General features: G+C 41.7%; 1 protein-coding gene across 3 annotated transcripts in view; it reads right to left on the bottom strand.

Moving 5' to 3' along the window:
• Window positions 1–2,569: 2,569 nt before the first annotated feature.
• Window positions 2,570–13,743, bottom strand: part of NUP98 (nucleoporin 98 and 96 precursor) — a 94,640-nt gene continuing 83,466 nt past the window's right edge. For all 3 annotated transcript variants that reach the window (XM_081098661.1, XM_081098662.1, XM_081098663.1), the window contains 5 exons: window positions 9,917–10,138; window positions 6,374–6,615; window positions 5,712–5,866; window positions 4,217–4,328; window positions 2,570–3,883 (listed from right to left, as the gene is read on the bottom strand). In XM_081098661.1, the coding sequence (XP_080954787.1) occupies window positions 3,651–3,883; window positions 4,217–4,328; window positions 5,712–5,866; window positions 6,374–6,615; window positions 9,917–10,138 (964 nt within the window). In that variant the 3' untranslated portion in view covers window positions 2,570–3,650. The remainder of the gene's footprint in view (window positions 3,884–4,216; window positions 4,329–5,711; window positions 5,867–6,373; window positions 6,616–9,916; window positions 10,139–13,743) is intronic.

The raw sequence follows: 13,743 nt of genomic DNA, 5'->3' as shown, positions 1-13,743 counted from the left end.
AATGTGGTTTATGACATTGATCAATTTCCACATGTTGAGCCATACTTGCATTCCAGGATTAAATCCCACTTGGTATGTAATCCTTTTAATATGCTACTGAATTCGGTTTTTGAGTAGTTTGTTGGGGATTTTTGGCATCAATATTTATAAAATGTATTGGCCTGTAGTTTCTTCTTTTAATGTGTTTTTTGTCTGGCTTTGGTATCAGGGTTATGCGGCCTCATAAAATGAGTTATGAAGTGTTACCTCTTTAATTTTTTGTTTTGGTAAAATTTGAGTATTGGTAAATAATTCTTTAAATGTTTGGTACAATTCACAAGACATTAGGTCCTGGGCTTTTATCAGATTTTTAAATTACTGATTCAATTTCCTTACTAGTTATAGGTCTACTCAGACTTTGTTTCTTCATGATGCAGTCATGATAGTTGTGTTCTAGGAATTTGTCTATTTCATCTAAGTTATCTAATTTGTTGATGTACAGTGTTCTTATATTCCTGCACAACCAGTAGTAAATTCCCCACTTTCTCATTTTAGAAATTTGAGTCTTTGGTTTCTTAGTTTGTCTTGCAAAAGGTTTGCCAATTTTGTTGATCTTTGCAAAGAACCAATTTATAGTTTCATTTATTTTTTACAATTGTTTTCCTAATCTCTTTTCTGATCTTTATTATTTCCTACCTCCTGTTAGCTTTGGTTTTAGTTTGTTCTTTTTCTGGTTCCTGAAGTTGTAGTTAGCTTGTTGATTTGAACTCATTCTTTTTTTTTTTTTTCTTAATATATTTTTATTGATTTCAGAGGGGAAGGGAGAGGGAGAGAAACATCAATGATGAATCACCAATCAGCTGCCTCCTGCACGCCCCCTACTGGGGATCAACCCTTCAGTCCACAGGCTGAAGCTCTGTCCACTGAGCAAAACTGGCCAGGGCTCATTCTTGTTTTTTATTTTTATTTTATTTATTAAAATATATTTTATTGAATTTTTACAGAGAGGAAGGGAGAGAGATAGTTAGAAACATCGATGAGAGAAACATTAATCAGCTGCCTCCTGCACACCCCCTCCTGGGGATGTGCCTGCAACCAAGGTACATGCCCTTGACCGGAATCGAACCTGGACCCTGCAGTCCGCAGTCCGACGCTTTACCCACTGAGCCAAACCAGTCAGGGCTCATTCTTGTTTTTTAATGTAAGCATTCGTAGCTCTAAATTTCTCCCTTAATACCATTTTCACACTTTGTTTTGTTCATCTTTATGTTTTTTCTAATTCCTCTTGTGGATTTGGCTTTGTTCCATTGGTTGAATATGTTGTTTAATTTCTACAAATGTGTGAATGTTCCAGTTTTACTTCTGTTGTTGATTTCTAACTTCATCCTGTTGTGGTCAGACATGTTTTATATAATTACCTCTTAAAAATCTATTGATACTTCATTTGTGGCCTAACCTGGAAAATGTCCTATGTTGTTGGGGTCCAACCCCAGCAGGTCCAGGGGTTCCCAAAGGTGTGGACGACCTGAAAACAATGTATGGTAGTGCTGGGTAAAGTATTCTTTATAATAGGGCTATTATAGTTGTTTTTTGTGTGTTAAGTCATCTATTTTCTTACTTCTGTCTGGTTGTTCTATCCATTAACAAGAGTGGAGTATTACAATCTCCAACTATTATTGTAGAGCTATTTCTCACTTCAGTTGTCTTTTGCTTCATATATTTTGCTAGTCTTGTCGTTAGGTGTGTGTTTATAATCCTATCTAATAAAGAGGGAATATGCTAATTGACCCTCACGCCATGGGGCACCCACAGCCAATAAGGAGGGAATATGCTAATTGACTGCCATGCCCTCAAAGATGGCAGCGCCCAGTCTCCTCAGCCCTACTGGGGTGGCAGGCACACCTGCCTCCAGAGTCCCCCAGTCCTCTCAGCCCCCCAGGGCCGGCTGAGGCTTGTGCTGCCGGCATCGGCATCGGCAGCAGCAGAGGTGTGATGGGGGCGTCACCTTCCTCTGATCACCAGTCACCTCCGCCCCTGAGGGCTCCTGGACTGTGAGAGGGGGGCAGGCCGGGCAGATTCTTACCTTACTATTTTCCATTCCCACAACCAAACCAAACCACTTAAAACAGTACTCATCAGCTTCACCTGATCCCTCTCAGAACAGCCCTGTGAAGCAGCAACATCAGGGAACATTATCGACTTTACACAATGAAAACTGAGAATTAGGAAGGTGAAGTGTGACCCAAGGTTTAAAAACAAATACCTGCCCCGCCTCACCCCCCAAAGCAGAGCAGGGAGGCTTTGAATGTTAAGTATATGACACTGGCCAATTTGAGACCCCACCCCTATCCTCCACTAGGAATCCAGGCACATAAATATACTATGTACAGCAGTCAAGAGTAATCATTAATCTCACCCCCTCACCCTTATAAATCTAGTTTTTTATCTAGTCTATTTCAGTTTAGGACCAAACTGTCCTCTCTTTAACCTATGGCCAGTCTCCCTTTAGCTTGCAAATCAAGTAAGACTACCATAAAGCTCCTTGAAGCAAGAAGGCTCAAAAACACAAAGGGAAAGCCAATACCATGAATGCTATAAACATTTCATTTTATTTTTTTAAGAAAGTAGCTTCAGAAAAAGAGGAAAATAATCTAGATCATTTATTTATATATATATATTTTTAATAAAAACCTTTACATAATCTTCATGCATAAAGATCCAGGAGTAGCCATGTTGTCTGTCCCAAGCTGTTACCTGGGGGTCCCATAGCTGGCAGGAGTGTAGTGAAGGCCCCCTGCCTGCCCCTGAAATCTGCCTCAGTGATGGTTTTACCTTCTGGGGCTGTAGATGGTGAGAAATGCTTTGGGCTACAATGGGAAGGACAGGAAGGGCTCCCCAACCTGCCAGGTTTTATACAAACTCCCAGGCAAATCCAGACAGGAGGCCTAGCAAGATGACTGAAAACCGGGGACCAAATGAGTCCTGGGAGCTTTCCAGAGATATGGGATCCGTGACCAAGGGCTCCTGCATGGTAGCAGGGAAGGTTTGGTGTTTACAAAACATTCAAGGCAGGAACAAACTAGCCTTGAAGATCCACCCGTCCATGGCAGGCACTCACAGGAAGACCCTGTTCTGCTTCCTAACTCAGTGCAACTCTCTCTTGACTCTACAATGCAATGTTAATTCATCAACCTACTTAAAAGAGAGATTCTCCTTCCTTCTGTGGATTGGTCACCTGTTAAGGAAGGATACATCTGTCCCACTCCTAAAGAGTCCTAGTGTGAAAGGGCTGGGTTCAGAGTAGGGTAGCAGGTTGGCATGGAGAGTCACAAGACCCAGAATGACTGAGGGTGGAAAAGAATTCCCTGGTTCTTTGAGGGGATTCTGTCAAAGGTGCCTTATTGACTGTTTTTAGAAAAGGAAAAAAATGAATGATCTTGAGGATGATAAAAAAGAGACTTGGCTTCTTTTTTGGGTTCCAAAAGCCCTTATTCCATGTTCTGCATTAAGGAAGCCCTGAAGAACTGGAGTACACTGCTTGGGGTAGCAGGATGGGAGGATGTATTCTGCAGCCAACTCAGAGAATGACAAACAGTGCTGATCAACTCAATGCAGGGGACCTCTGTGTGGCGAGTGTGAATGAGCATGTGAGTGTGGGAGGAGCCTGGGGCTCAATGGCTCCCAACAGTCAGTTCTTGAAGAGTCAGTTCTCGAAGGTAGGACTGTGTGAGGCTGCGCAGTTCCTCCAGGGCATAGTCCTCAGGCATGGGGAGCCGGCCAATGTGGGGAGCCAAAAGGCGCAAAGGGACCCGCTGAAGATCTGGCGTAGAGTCAGAGGTTGCATCAGGGGCATGCTGAAGGCTCAGTACCACCCGCAAAAGGTTGGCTAGACGTTTGGCCATGTCTGGAGAGAAAAAATGGAGTGAGCACAAAGGATGGAAGGTGGGGAAGGGGGCACAGGGTGTATGTGTGTGTAATAATCATAGGAGGCATGCAAGCAGAAAGCAGGGAGAGGCTAGAGCAGCCGTGGGCAAACCACGGCCCGCGGGCCTTTGGAATGAATAAAACTAAACAAGAAAAAGACCATACCCTTTTATGTAATGATGTTTACTTTGAATTTATATTAGTTCACACAAACACTCCATCCATGCTTTTGTTCCGGCCCTCCGGTCCAGTTTAAGAACCCATTGTGGCCCTCGAGTCAAAAAGTTTGCCCACCCCTGGGCTAGAGGCTTACCTGACTGAGCCAGGCGATCCTTGGCATTGTAACACTGGATCTGCTCTATCCGGTTGCACAGCGAGGTCACTGTGGTTTGTAACTGCTCCAGCTCATAACCCGAGCACTCCACCTGTAAAACAGCAGATAAACCATTAGGAGCTCCATCACCACAATCTATCCATAGCCTGACTGCAAAACTCTGAAACAACAGTGAGGTGAGGGTGGGGAGCCCAAGAAGCTGGCTGGCAGGGCCGTGTCACCACCATCCTGCCTGCTTGCTGAGAACAAGGCATGGTGTTAGCAGTAAAGTAATACTGTACAGAGTCTTGGATTGGGCTCCAGAACTTGATTCCCCACCCCAACCCCTTATTTTTTATTATCTTAGAGAGGGAGTGGGGAGGGAGGATGAGAGGAGGAGGCAGGGAGAGGGAAAAAGAAAAAGAAAGAGAGAGAGAGAGAGACAGACAGACATTGATCAGTTGCTTCTTGTATACACACTGACTGGGGATCAAACCTGCAATCTAGGTATGTGCCTGACCAGGAATCAATCCCGAAACCTTCTGGTGTACTGGAAAATGCTCCAACCAGCTAAGCCACACTGGCCAGCGCCAGAACTTGATATCTAACCTTTATACTCTGTTGCCTTTACCTTAAAAGAATGATCTTCCCAAAAGGAGCTCATGGCAACCCAAAGAGACCATAACTATAATATTGTCAGGTATGCTAGCAGACAAATGCACCAAATATTTTGGTAGTAAAAAAAGAGAGAATAAAAAAAAAAAAAAAAAAAGAGAGAGAGAGAATGAGTGTGTGTGCAAGTTAACTCTTCCCGGGGGTAAAAAGAGAGAAGTAGAGCTTACAATAATCTAGATTTTAAAAGGATGAATATAAGTGTGGAGTTAAAGAGTGGAAGAAAACAAGGTTTGCTAGAAACACCATGAGTAATTTAGTTTGCGGAGAGCAGGTTGATAAGGCTGGAATCTGGGTTAGAAGGTAGGAGTTAAGGCAAGAGTGAAAGAAGGTAAAAGCCTCTACAGGGGCTTGAATACTATGTTTAGTAGTTTGGCCTCTATACTGTAAACAGTGGGGATCTATCCCTATGATTTCCAAGCTTGATCCAAGACATTTTAATGAAGACTGAATAACTGTAATGCTTGCTATTTAAAACATACCAAATGATGTGTGAATTATCCTCACCAAATCTCTGACTTTCTGTAGCTCTCACCCCGAGCTTATTCAAAGTAGGGCTGGACAAGAGAGGAGACTGACTACAGAGAAACTGCAGAAAGTCTATTGTACACACTACTTGGTAATAAACACAAAAAAGTTTTTTAAATTTTGATACAGCTGTCAAGTCAAAACAGCTGCATCAACTGCCTCATCAAAATGCCCTTCTGCATCAACAGTGCTACCTCTGGTGCCAATGAGTTTTCAAGTTGCTGCTCAGACCTATGAGGTCTCTTTAAGGACCAGGGAAAAGGAAAACCAGGCAGTGGTTAAGGAACTCAGGTACCTGCTGTATTTGGTGGACCATTTCAAGGACCCGAAGATAGTCCAGGTAAACAAGGCCAGATGTTTCCCAGTCCTGGATTAGGCCACTACGCTCTGGAGGTGCCAGGTCTTCCAAGAACCCCTTCAGGTAGTCATAGTTCTCATTAATGATGGCATCTGAAAAGCAAAATATTGAGCACAATGTCTGCACAAGTACTTGGTTCTCAAAAATACCCAGAGGAAGAACATGGCAGAAAGCCAAGACAAGAAGGAAGAGGAAACAATGTTGGGTCAGACTTGAGAATATCAAGTAGTTATTTGAAATTCTCTAAAAAAGAAAAAAAAAGGTGAAGAATTTCTGGCTTCAGTTTTCCAAACAGATTATTTCTGGTGTTGCTGAATAAAATTCCCTATATAAACAAAGCTTAACATAATTAGCACATATCAAGAATATTCTTGGCAAATGATAATGTAACAGTATTGCTGTCTACCCAGCCCTGCCCCTCCAGCCCCTCATTGTGGCCAAGCCTCGCCTACATGGAGAGCTTTCACAAGGTGTGGTCTGATTCACGTTTGCCATGTCCCATACTATGAGCATCTCTGGTCTGATTCGTCATGGAGTTCAGAGGGTGGAATAATTTGGGGTGATTCCAGGAAACGCAGACCCGAGAGGGAAGCACTCACCAGAAGCTAAGTGCCGGATGATGAGTTTGTGGCAGTGGTTCCAGTGACCAGCTTTAAATAAATAGAGGGCCTCCAAGTGCCTGTTGGATTCCATGTGTGCTCGCACTGCTTTGGCCTCATGAATCCACTCAGCAGGCACACAAAGCTTCTGGGTCAGGAAAGTCTCCTTAGCCCAAGATTCAGGGGTCTCCAATAGTTGGCAGTGCCGGGTAAGGAGCTCTCGAACAGCCCTCTCACGCAGACTGTAGGAAGAGATAAGCTGGAATAAATCTCATCCTCACTGATGGAGAAGGCTGCCTCAGACAGCTCAAACTGGGACAGTTTCTCAAACTTCAGGTCTTGATCCTTAGTGGATCACCTCAAACTTCACTAAAAACAAAAACGAGCAAACCCAAAAGCCAACATGTCAGCATTTACTTTATTTTTTATTTTTTAAATTAATCCTCACCCAAGGATATTTTTCTATTGATTTTTAGAGAGAGTGGAAGGGAGGGGGAGAGGCAAAAGAAACATCAATGTGAAAGAGAAACATCCATTGGTTGCCCTTCGCACACCCTGACTAGGGCCAGGGATCAAGCCTACAACCAAGGTACATGCTCTTGATTGGAATTGAACCCAGGACCCTTCAGTTGCAGACCAACATTCTATCCATTGTGCTAAACTGGCTAGAGCAGCATTTATTTTTTAAATAAAATAGAGTAGAAAGTATCTAAGCACACTGTATTTTCATGGTCAAAAAAGGCTGAATACTCTAGGGAAGGTTGCCACTGCCTGGAAAGGCTTTCCCTACTTAGGATTGCTCCTTTATTTCCTTTCTAGTAATAGATCAGGACTGGGATAGGGAATTCTACACTCCACAGAGCAGTCCTCTGCAGTTCATTTCTAACCTTCTCCCTTTGGTCACCCACATGGTCAGTACAAGTAAGCAAAGTTGTTCTAAGTCTCTTCCTGGATCTTTTTTATTTCCTTGTTGTTCTTTCTCAAAGCCATCAGCCTTCCTAATTCATTTTCTCCTTCACCTCTAGATTTAGGCTAAACTCACTATTTGTTTCTCTTAAGGTCCCCTGAGGAGAGTCCTTTTCTGCCTGGGCAAAGTGAACAGCCATTTAAGTTTCAATCCAAAATTATTCTCATCTTAGATTCTTCTCTGAACTCCCAGGTTTTTCAAGAATTCCCAATCTCACAACTGCCCCCACCCCCCCACCCCCAGCAAACAGGATCTGCTTCCCCCCAGCCAACTCTCTGAATTACTAGTTGTCAAATCAGCCTGCCTTCTACCATGTGAAATTGCCCATATCCTATATAACAAAATGCTAATATGCAAATTGTCCCCTTGGGAGTACGACTGCTTGCTATGACGTGCACTGACCATCAGGGGGCAGTGCGGAACGATGGAAGGCCCCGGCCAGCAGCTAGGGGAAGGAAGGCCCAGATCGGCCCTGATCACCAGCCAGGCCTGGGGACCCTACCCGTGCATGAATTTCGTGCATCAATCCTCTAGTGTCTAATAAACTCACAGGGAAAGTCTGGGGTCATTTTGCTTCCTGGGAAGGGAAGAGGAAAGCAAAACTCCTTAAAGGGAAGGCTGCACTAAATGCTTTATACTTTTACTCCTTTAATCTCCTGGTCACCTTTGAATGGGGATTAATATTATGATTTTACAGATTAAAACTGAGGCTTGGAGAGTACTTTACCCTAGGTCAAAGTGAGTACATGGTGGATCCAGAATTCAGGCAAGTCTGACAACAACAAAACTAACTTCTTCCCATACCACATAACATTACAGATAGCAAAGCACAGTGATTAAAAGCACAGACTCTGGATGTTTCGAGTTGGAAGCCTCCCTCTGCCATTTACTGGATATGTGACTCTGAGCAATGGTTATTTAATCTCACTGTGCCTTGGATTACTCATCTGTAAAATAAATATGGGTGTCTATCTCATAGGTTTATTATGAGCATTAAATAAGTTAATATTTGTAAAGTACAACAGGGTATAAACCTATTAAAAGGAATATAAAACAAAATACTATATAAATGCTTGTTTTGTTGTTATTGTACTGCCATGCTGCCACCATTAACAAAACCCCTCCAAAAATCACAGCATGAAGAAAAGGGAACCAAAGCATTATGAATCTAAGCAAGGTTATACTGGTAAATGCAGTACTATCCAACTTGAGGGTTGGGAGTGGGTGGATGGCAAAGGAAAGCCAGGGAGGGAGAAAGCCAGTAGAAAAAAGCAGGGGCGGCCCTTCCTCCCTCCCTACTAGCGCACTGCATCACACCCACTGAGGCAGCTCCGTCAACACTATTTCTGCGATAGTAGTCCCCTCCCTTATCTGAGGGAGACACTTCCAAGGCCCCAGTGGATGGCAGCAATGATGGATAGTACTGAACCCTATATATAAAAACATAGGTATGTTTTTCCTATACATACATCCCTAAGATAAAGTTTAACTTATAAATTAGGCACAGTAAGAGATTAACAGTAACTAATTATAAAAATGAACAATTATAACAATAATCTATATATATAAAAGCCCAGTGACCGGAATGGCAGAACAACCAGAATGACCAGTGGCTATAACGTGCACTGCAGCAGCCAACCAGCTTGATCCAGGCCTTGATCACCCCCCTGACCCTGCCCCTGATCAACCCCCACCCATGCACGAATTCGTGCACCGGACCTCTAGTACTATAATAAAAGTTATGTGAATGTGATCTCACTCTTTCTCAAAATATCTTACTGTACTGTAGTCATCTTTTTACTTAAAGGAAGCACTTTATGGCTTCTCTGTGGCATACCCAAATTGCCACCATTACTACTCTTGTGCTTTGGGACCATTAGTAAGTAAAATACGGGTTACTTGAACACACCCAATGCGATACTGAGACAATTGATCTGATAATCAAGATAGCTACTAAGTGACTAATAGGTGGGTAGCATATACAGCATGAATATGCTGGACAGTGCAAGATTTCATCATGCTAATCAGAATGGTGTACAATTTAAAACTTATGAATTGTTTATTTCTGGGATTTTCCATTTAGTATTTTTGTACTCCAATTGACTGCAGTTAACCGGAACCTTGGAAAATAAAACTGCAGATAATGGAGGTACGACTGTAATTCTAAACACACCACTCAAGTGCATCTCTGCCAAAGGTAATGGGGTTTCCCCATCCAGGCATATCCTTTACTTCCCACTTACTCATTTTATATTCCAATTTTCTCAAGTCCTCTGAACCTTTCTAGAGATTCTCTGAAGTTCCCAGAGATCTCTTCTCCCTTCTCAGACTTCTGAGAGGTCTTATAATAAATAATAAAATTTGAGCTCAACCAAAGACAGTTTCATTTCTAATCTGTTCACATGAAAACAGACACTCTGAGCTGTGGGTTGAAAGGTCTTAAGGTTTATCACAAGGCTGGACCCGAAATACATTCTAAACACTTACTTGCTGAATTCAACACTAAGAGACTAACTCCTTTGGCACTGCCCTGCAGTGTAACACGCACCCAGTGGGTTTGATGGCTTCTCACTCACCTTGAGTTGTCTATGTGCAGGAGGACAAAGATGGCCCATTCCCAGAGCCCCTCACTTTCCAGTTGGCCAGCATAACTGGCCTGCAGCACACCCTCACACTGCTCTGAGAGATGGGTGTAGTTAAGAGCACGCAGCATCTCCCACAAATGCCAACTTAGGCGATAGTCCAATGGATCTGCTGTTATGCTTCGAGGCTCCAGCAGCTGGTTGAGATCATAATGTCTGAAAAGGAGGATGTGCTAAGAGTTAACATGTCCAACCAGCAGACCATCTGCAACGAATGTCAACTGGTTTTGACTCACAAGACAACAAAGGCAGGCACCTGAGAGCAGAAGCATTTATGCCTCATAGTCTCCTTCTGACACTGTTGCATCTAGGTTCAGCCAGATTATAAATCCCACCAAAAAAAAGAGACACACCTTCTCTTCTGTGATTATATGATCTAACAGGTTTGCTGGTATCTGTTTGGCCTATATGTTCTACCATCTTCATATAGGGAGTCTCCACAGCACTAACCCTTCAATTCATTCATTATAGTGTCAATCACTTTTCTTAACCATTTAAAAAACATACCGCCCTGGCCGGTTTGGCTCAGTGGATAGAGCGTTGGCCTGCGGACTGAGGCATCCCGGGTTCAATTCCGGTCAAGGGCATGTGCCTTGGTTGCGGGCACATCCCCAGTGGAGGGTGTGAAGGAAGCGGCTGATCGATGTTTCTCTCTCATCATCGATGTTTCTAACTCTCTATCCCTCTCCATTCCTCTCATTAAAAAAATCAATAAAATATATTAAAAACAAAACATATACCTTAGTACCTTTCAAATTGTTCTATCTGAAGCTCGTGAAGTGCTAATTCTATTTGTTTAAACAGCTAACTAATCTTCATGAATAGTAAGCTGTAGTCTGTATGTAGACTTGGATATGGCTTATAATTTTTACCTCTGATTTTGTCTACAGTGGGTATTATTCTTTACATAGAAACCCAGGTGCCCTGGGTTTTAAGTGTCCCTACACTGACATTTACTTTTCTTCCGCTGGGGAACCAGTTTACGTGTTAAGTTACTAGCTTGGAATTCCCAGATCATAAAAACTGTATAAACTAAGATTCCATGCCTGCAAGTTTTAAGGATCTGGAGCTTAGATTACAAAGCAATAACTTTTCCCTTTCACCTAAGACATTTTATAAGTTCCTAACACCTCCCTAAATAATGAGTTCTTCTTAACCAGTGCTATCAAAATGAAGTTCGTGTGAAGATGAAAATGTTCTATAACCTGTCTTGATCAATATGACAGTCAAAAGCCACATGTAGCTATTAAACATTTAAATTAAGGTGAATAAGTAATTATATTTTAAAAATTTAACTCACAATTCACATACACCGGACAGTGCAATTCTAGATTATTTTTAAGGGACAGGATGTGAATTTTATGTAAGGGTTTTTGTCATAGCAAGTCTACCTTTCATGAGAGTAAGGGTTCTATCTCATTCTGGCTTTTGTCTATTTCTGACACCTTCAGATACCTCTCTCTTATAAAAACTGACATACAATAAACTGCATATTTAGCACATATTTAAACTGTACAATTTTCCTAAGTTTTAACATATCTATACACGTGTGAAACTACCACCAAGGTCAAGATAACAAATATACACATCACTGCCAAAATGTTCCTTTTGCCCCTCTGTAATCCTTCTCTTCTATGCCTCCCTATAACTACCATTCTCAGGCAGCCACTGTTCTCCTTTCAGTCATTATAGATCAGTTTGCATTTTTCAGAATTTAAAATAAACTGAAATAAATAGTAGGTACACTTTATGGGGTGTTTTGTTCTTTTGCCCCTCTTCTTTTTCAAAACTAAATAAAATTGTCTTCTGATTCATTCACTATGTTGTATCAAAAGTTCATTCTTCTTTTAAAAAAATATATTTTATTTATTTTTTATAGAGAGGAAGGAAGAAGGATAGAGAGTTAGAAACATCGATCAGCTGCCTCTTGCATACTCCCTACTGGGGATGTGCCTGCAACCAAGGTACATGCCCTTGACCAGAATCGAACCTGGGACCTTTGAGTCCACAGGCTGACGCTCTATCCACTGAGCCAAACCGGTTAGGGCAAGTTCGTTCTTTTTTACTGCTGAACAGTATTCCATTGCACAGATGCACCAAAATTTGATTATTCATGCACCGGTTGATGAAAATTTTGGTTGTTTACAGTTTTGGACCATTATAAATAAAGCTGCTATCATCAGCACTTGGCATATGCTTTCATTCCTCTTGGGTAAATACCTAGGAGTTGAATGGCTGAACCATATGTCTGTAGGTGTATGTTTAGCTTTTTAAGCTGCCAAACTGTTTTCCAAAGTGCCAATATTATTTTTTTATTTTTCACCAGCTGTGTATGGAAATTCCAACTGCTCCACATCGATGACAATTGGTGCAGGTTTCTTTAATCCTTAGCCATTCTTCGGTGGGTAGTGGTATCCCATGATGGCTTTAATTTGCATGTCCCTGTTGTCTATTGATGCTTAACATCTTCTCATGGCTTGATATCCAGATCTTTGGTGAAACATCTGTTTAAATATTTTGCCCAATTTTTTAATTGGGTTGTGTGTTTTCTTACTATCGAGTTCTGAGAGCTCTTTATTATGTTCTGGATACAAGTTCTTTGCCAGATATATGAATTGCAAATATGTTCTCCCAATTTGCCTTTTCATTCCTTAACAGGCTTCCAATGAGCAATTGTTTTAAGTTTGACATTAAGTTTATGATCCATTTTGAACTAGATGAATAATAGTGGTAACCAATGAAACAAAAAATTGAGGTAGACTAATCAAGAAAAATGAGACAAGACCCAAATTACTAATATCAGGAAAGAAAAAGACATAGTTACAGATCCTACAAACATTTAAAAAGGATAATAAAGCCCTAACCAGTTTGGGTCAGTGGCTAGAGAGTCAGCCTGCAGACTGAAAGGTCCCAGATTTGATTCCGGTCAAGGGCATGTACCTTGGTTGCGGGCACATCCCCAGTAGGGGGTGTGCAGGAGGCAGCTGATCAATGTTTCTCTCTCATTGATGTTTCTAACTCTCTATCCCTCTCCCTTCCTCTCTGTAAAAAGTCAATAAGATATATTTTAAAAAATAAAAAATTTAATAAAATAAAAAGTATAATAAAGCCCTAGCTGTTTGGCTCAGTGGATAGAGCGTCAGTCTGTGGACTGAAGGGTCCCAGGTTCGATTCCTGTCAAGGGCACATACCTGGGTTGCAGGCTCCTCTCCGGCCCAGGCCCTGGTCAGGGCACGTGCAGGAGGCAACCAGTCGATGTGTTTATCTCACATTGGTATTTTGGTATTTCTCTCTGTCTTTCCCTCTCTCTTCCTCTCAAAAAATAAAAATAAAAAAATAATGGGAAAATATCCTCGGGTGAGGATTAAAAAGAAAAAGGATTAACAAAGAAATGTTATCATTTTATGCCAATAAATTCAGTGACTTTGAATTAGACAAATTCATTAGAAGAAACAAATGATCAAAACTAACTCAAGAATAGAAAACCTCAACAGCTCTATATCTATTTTTTATTTGTTACTCAAGGATATGCTTTTGTTGATTTGAGATAGAGAGAATCAAAGATCAGCTGCTTCTTACAAGTGCCCCAACCAGGGATCAAACCCCCAACCTTGGTATGTACCCCGATGGGGAATCAAACATGCAACCTTTCAGTGCAGGAGACAATGCTTCAAACGAGCCACCTGGCTAGGGCAGCCCTGTATCTATTTTTAAAATTGATTTTATAGTTGTGATGATAGTTGTGTTAAAATGTCAAACCA

This window comes from Myotis nattereri, assembly GCF_964212035.1.
Source record: "Myotis nattereri genome assembly, chromosome: 9".
In the NCBI taxonomy this organism is placed as follows: domain Eukaryota; kingdom Metazoa; phylum Chordata; class Mammalia; order Chiroptera; family Vespertilionidae; genus Myotis; species Myotis nattereri.
This window is presented reverse-complemented; position numbering and strand designations above follow the sequence as displayed.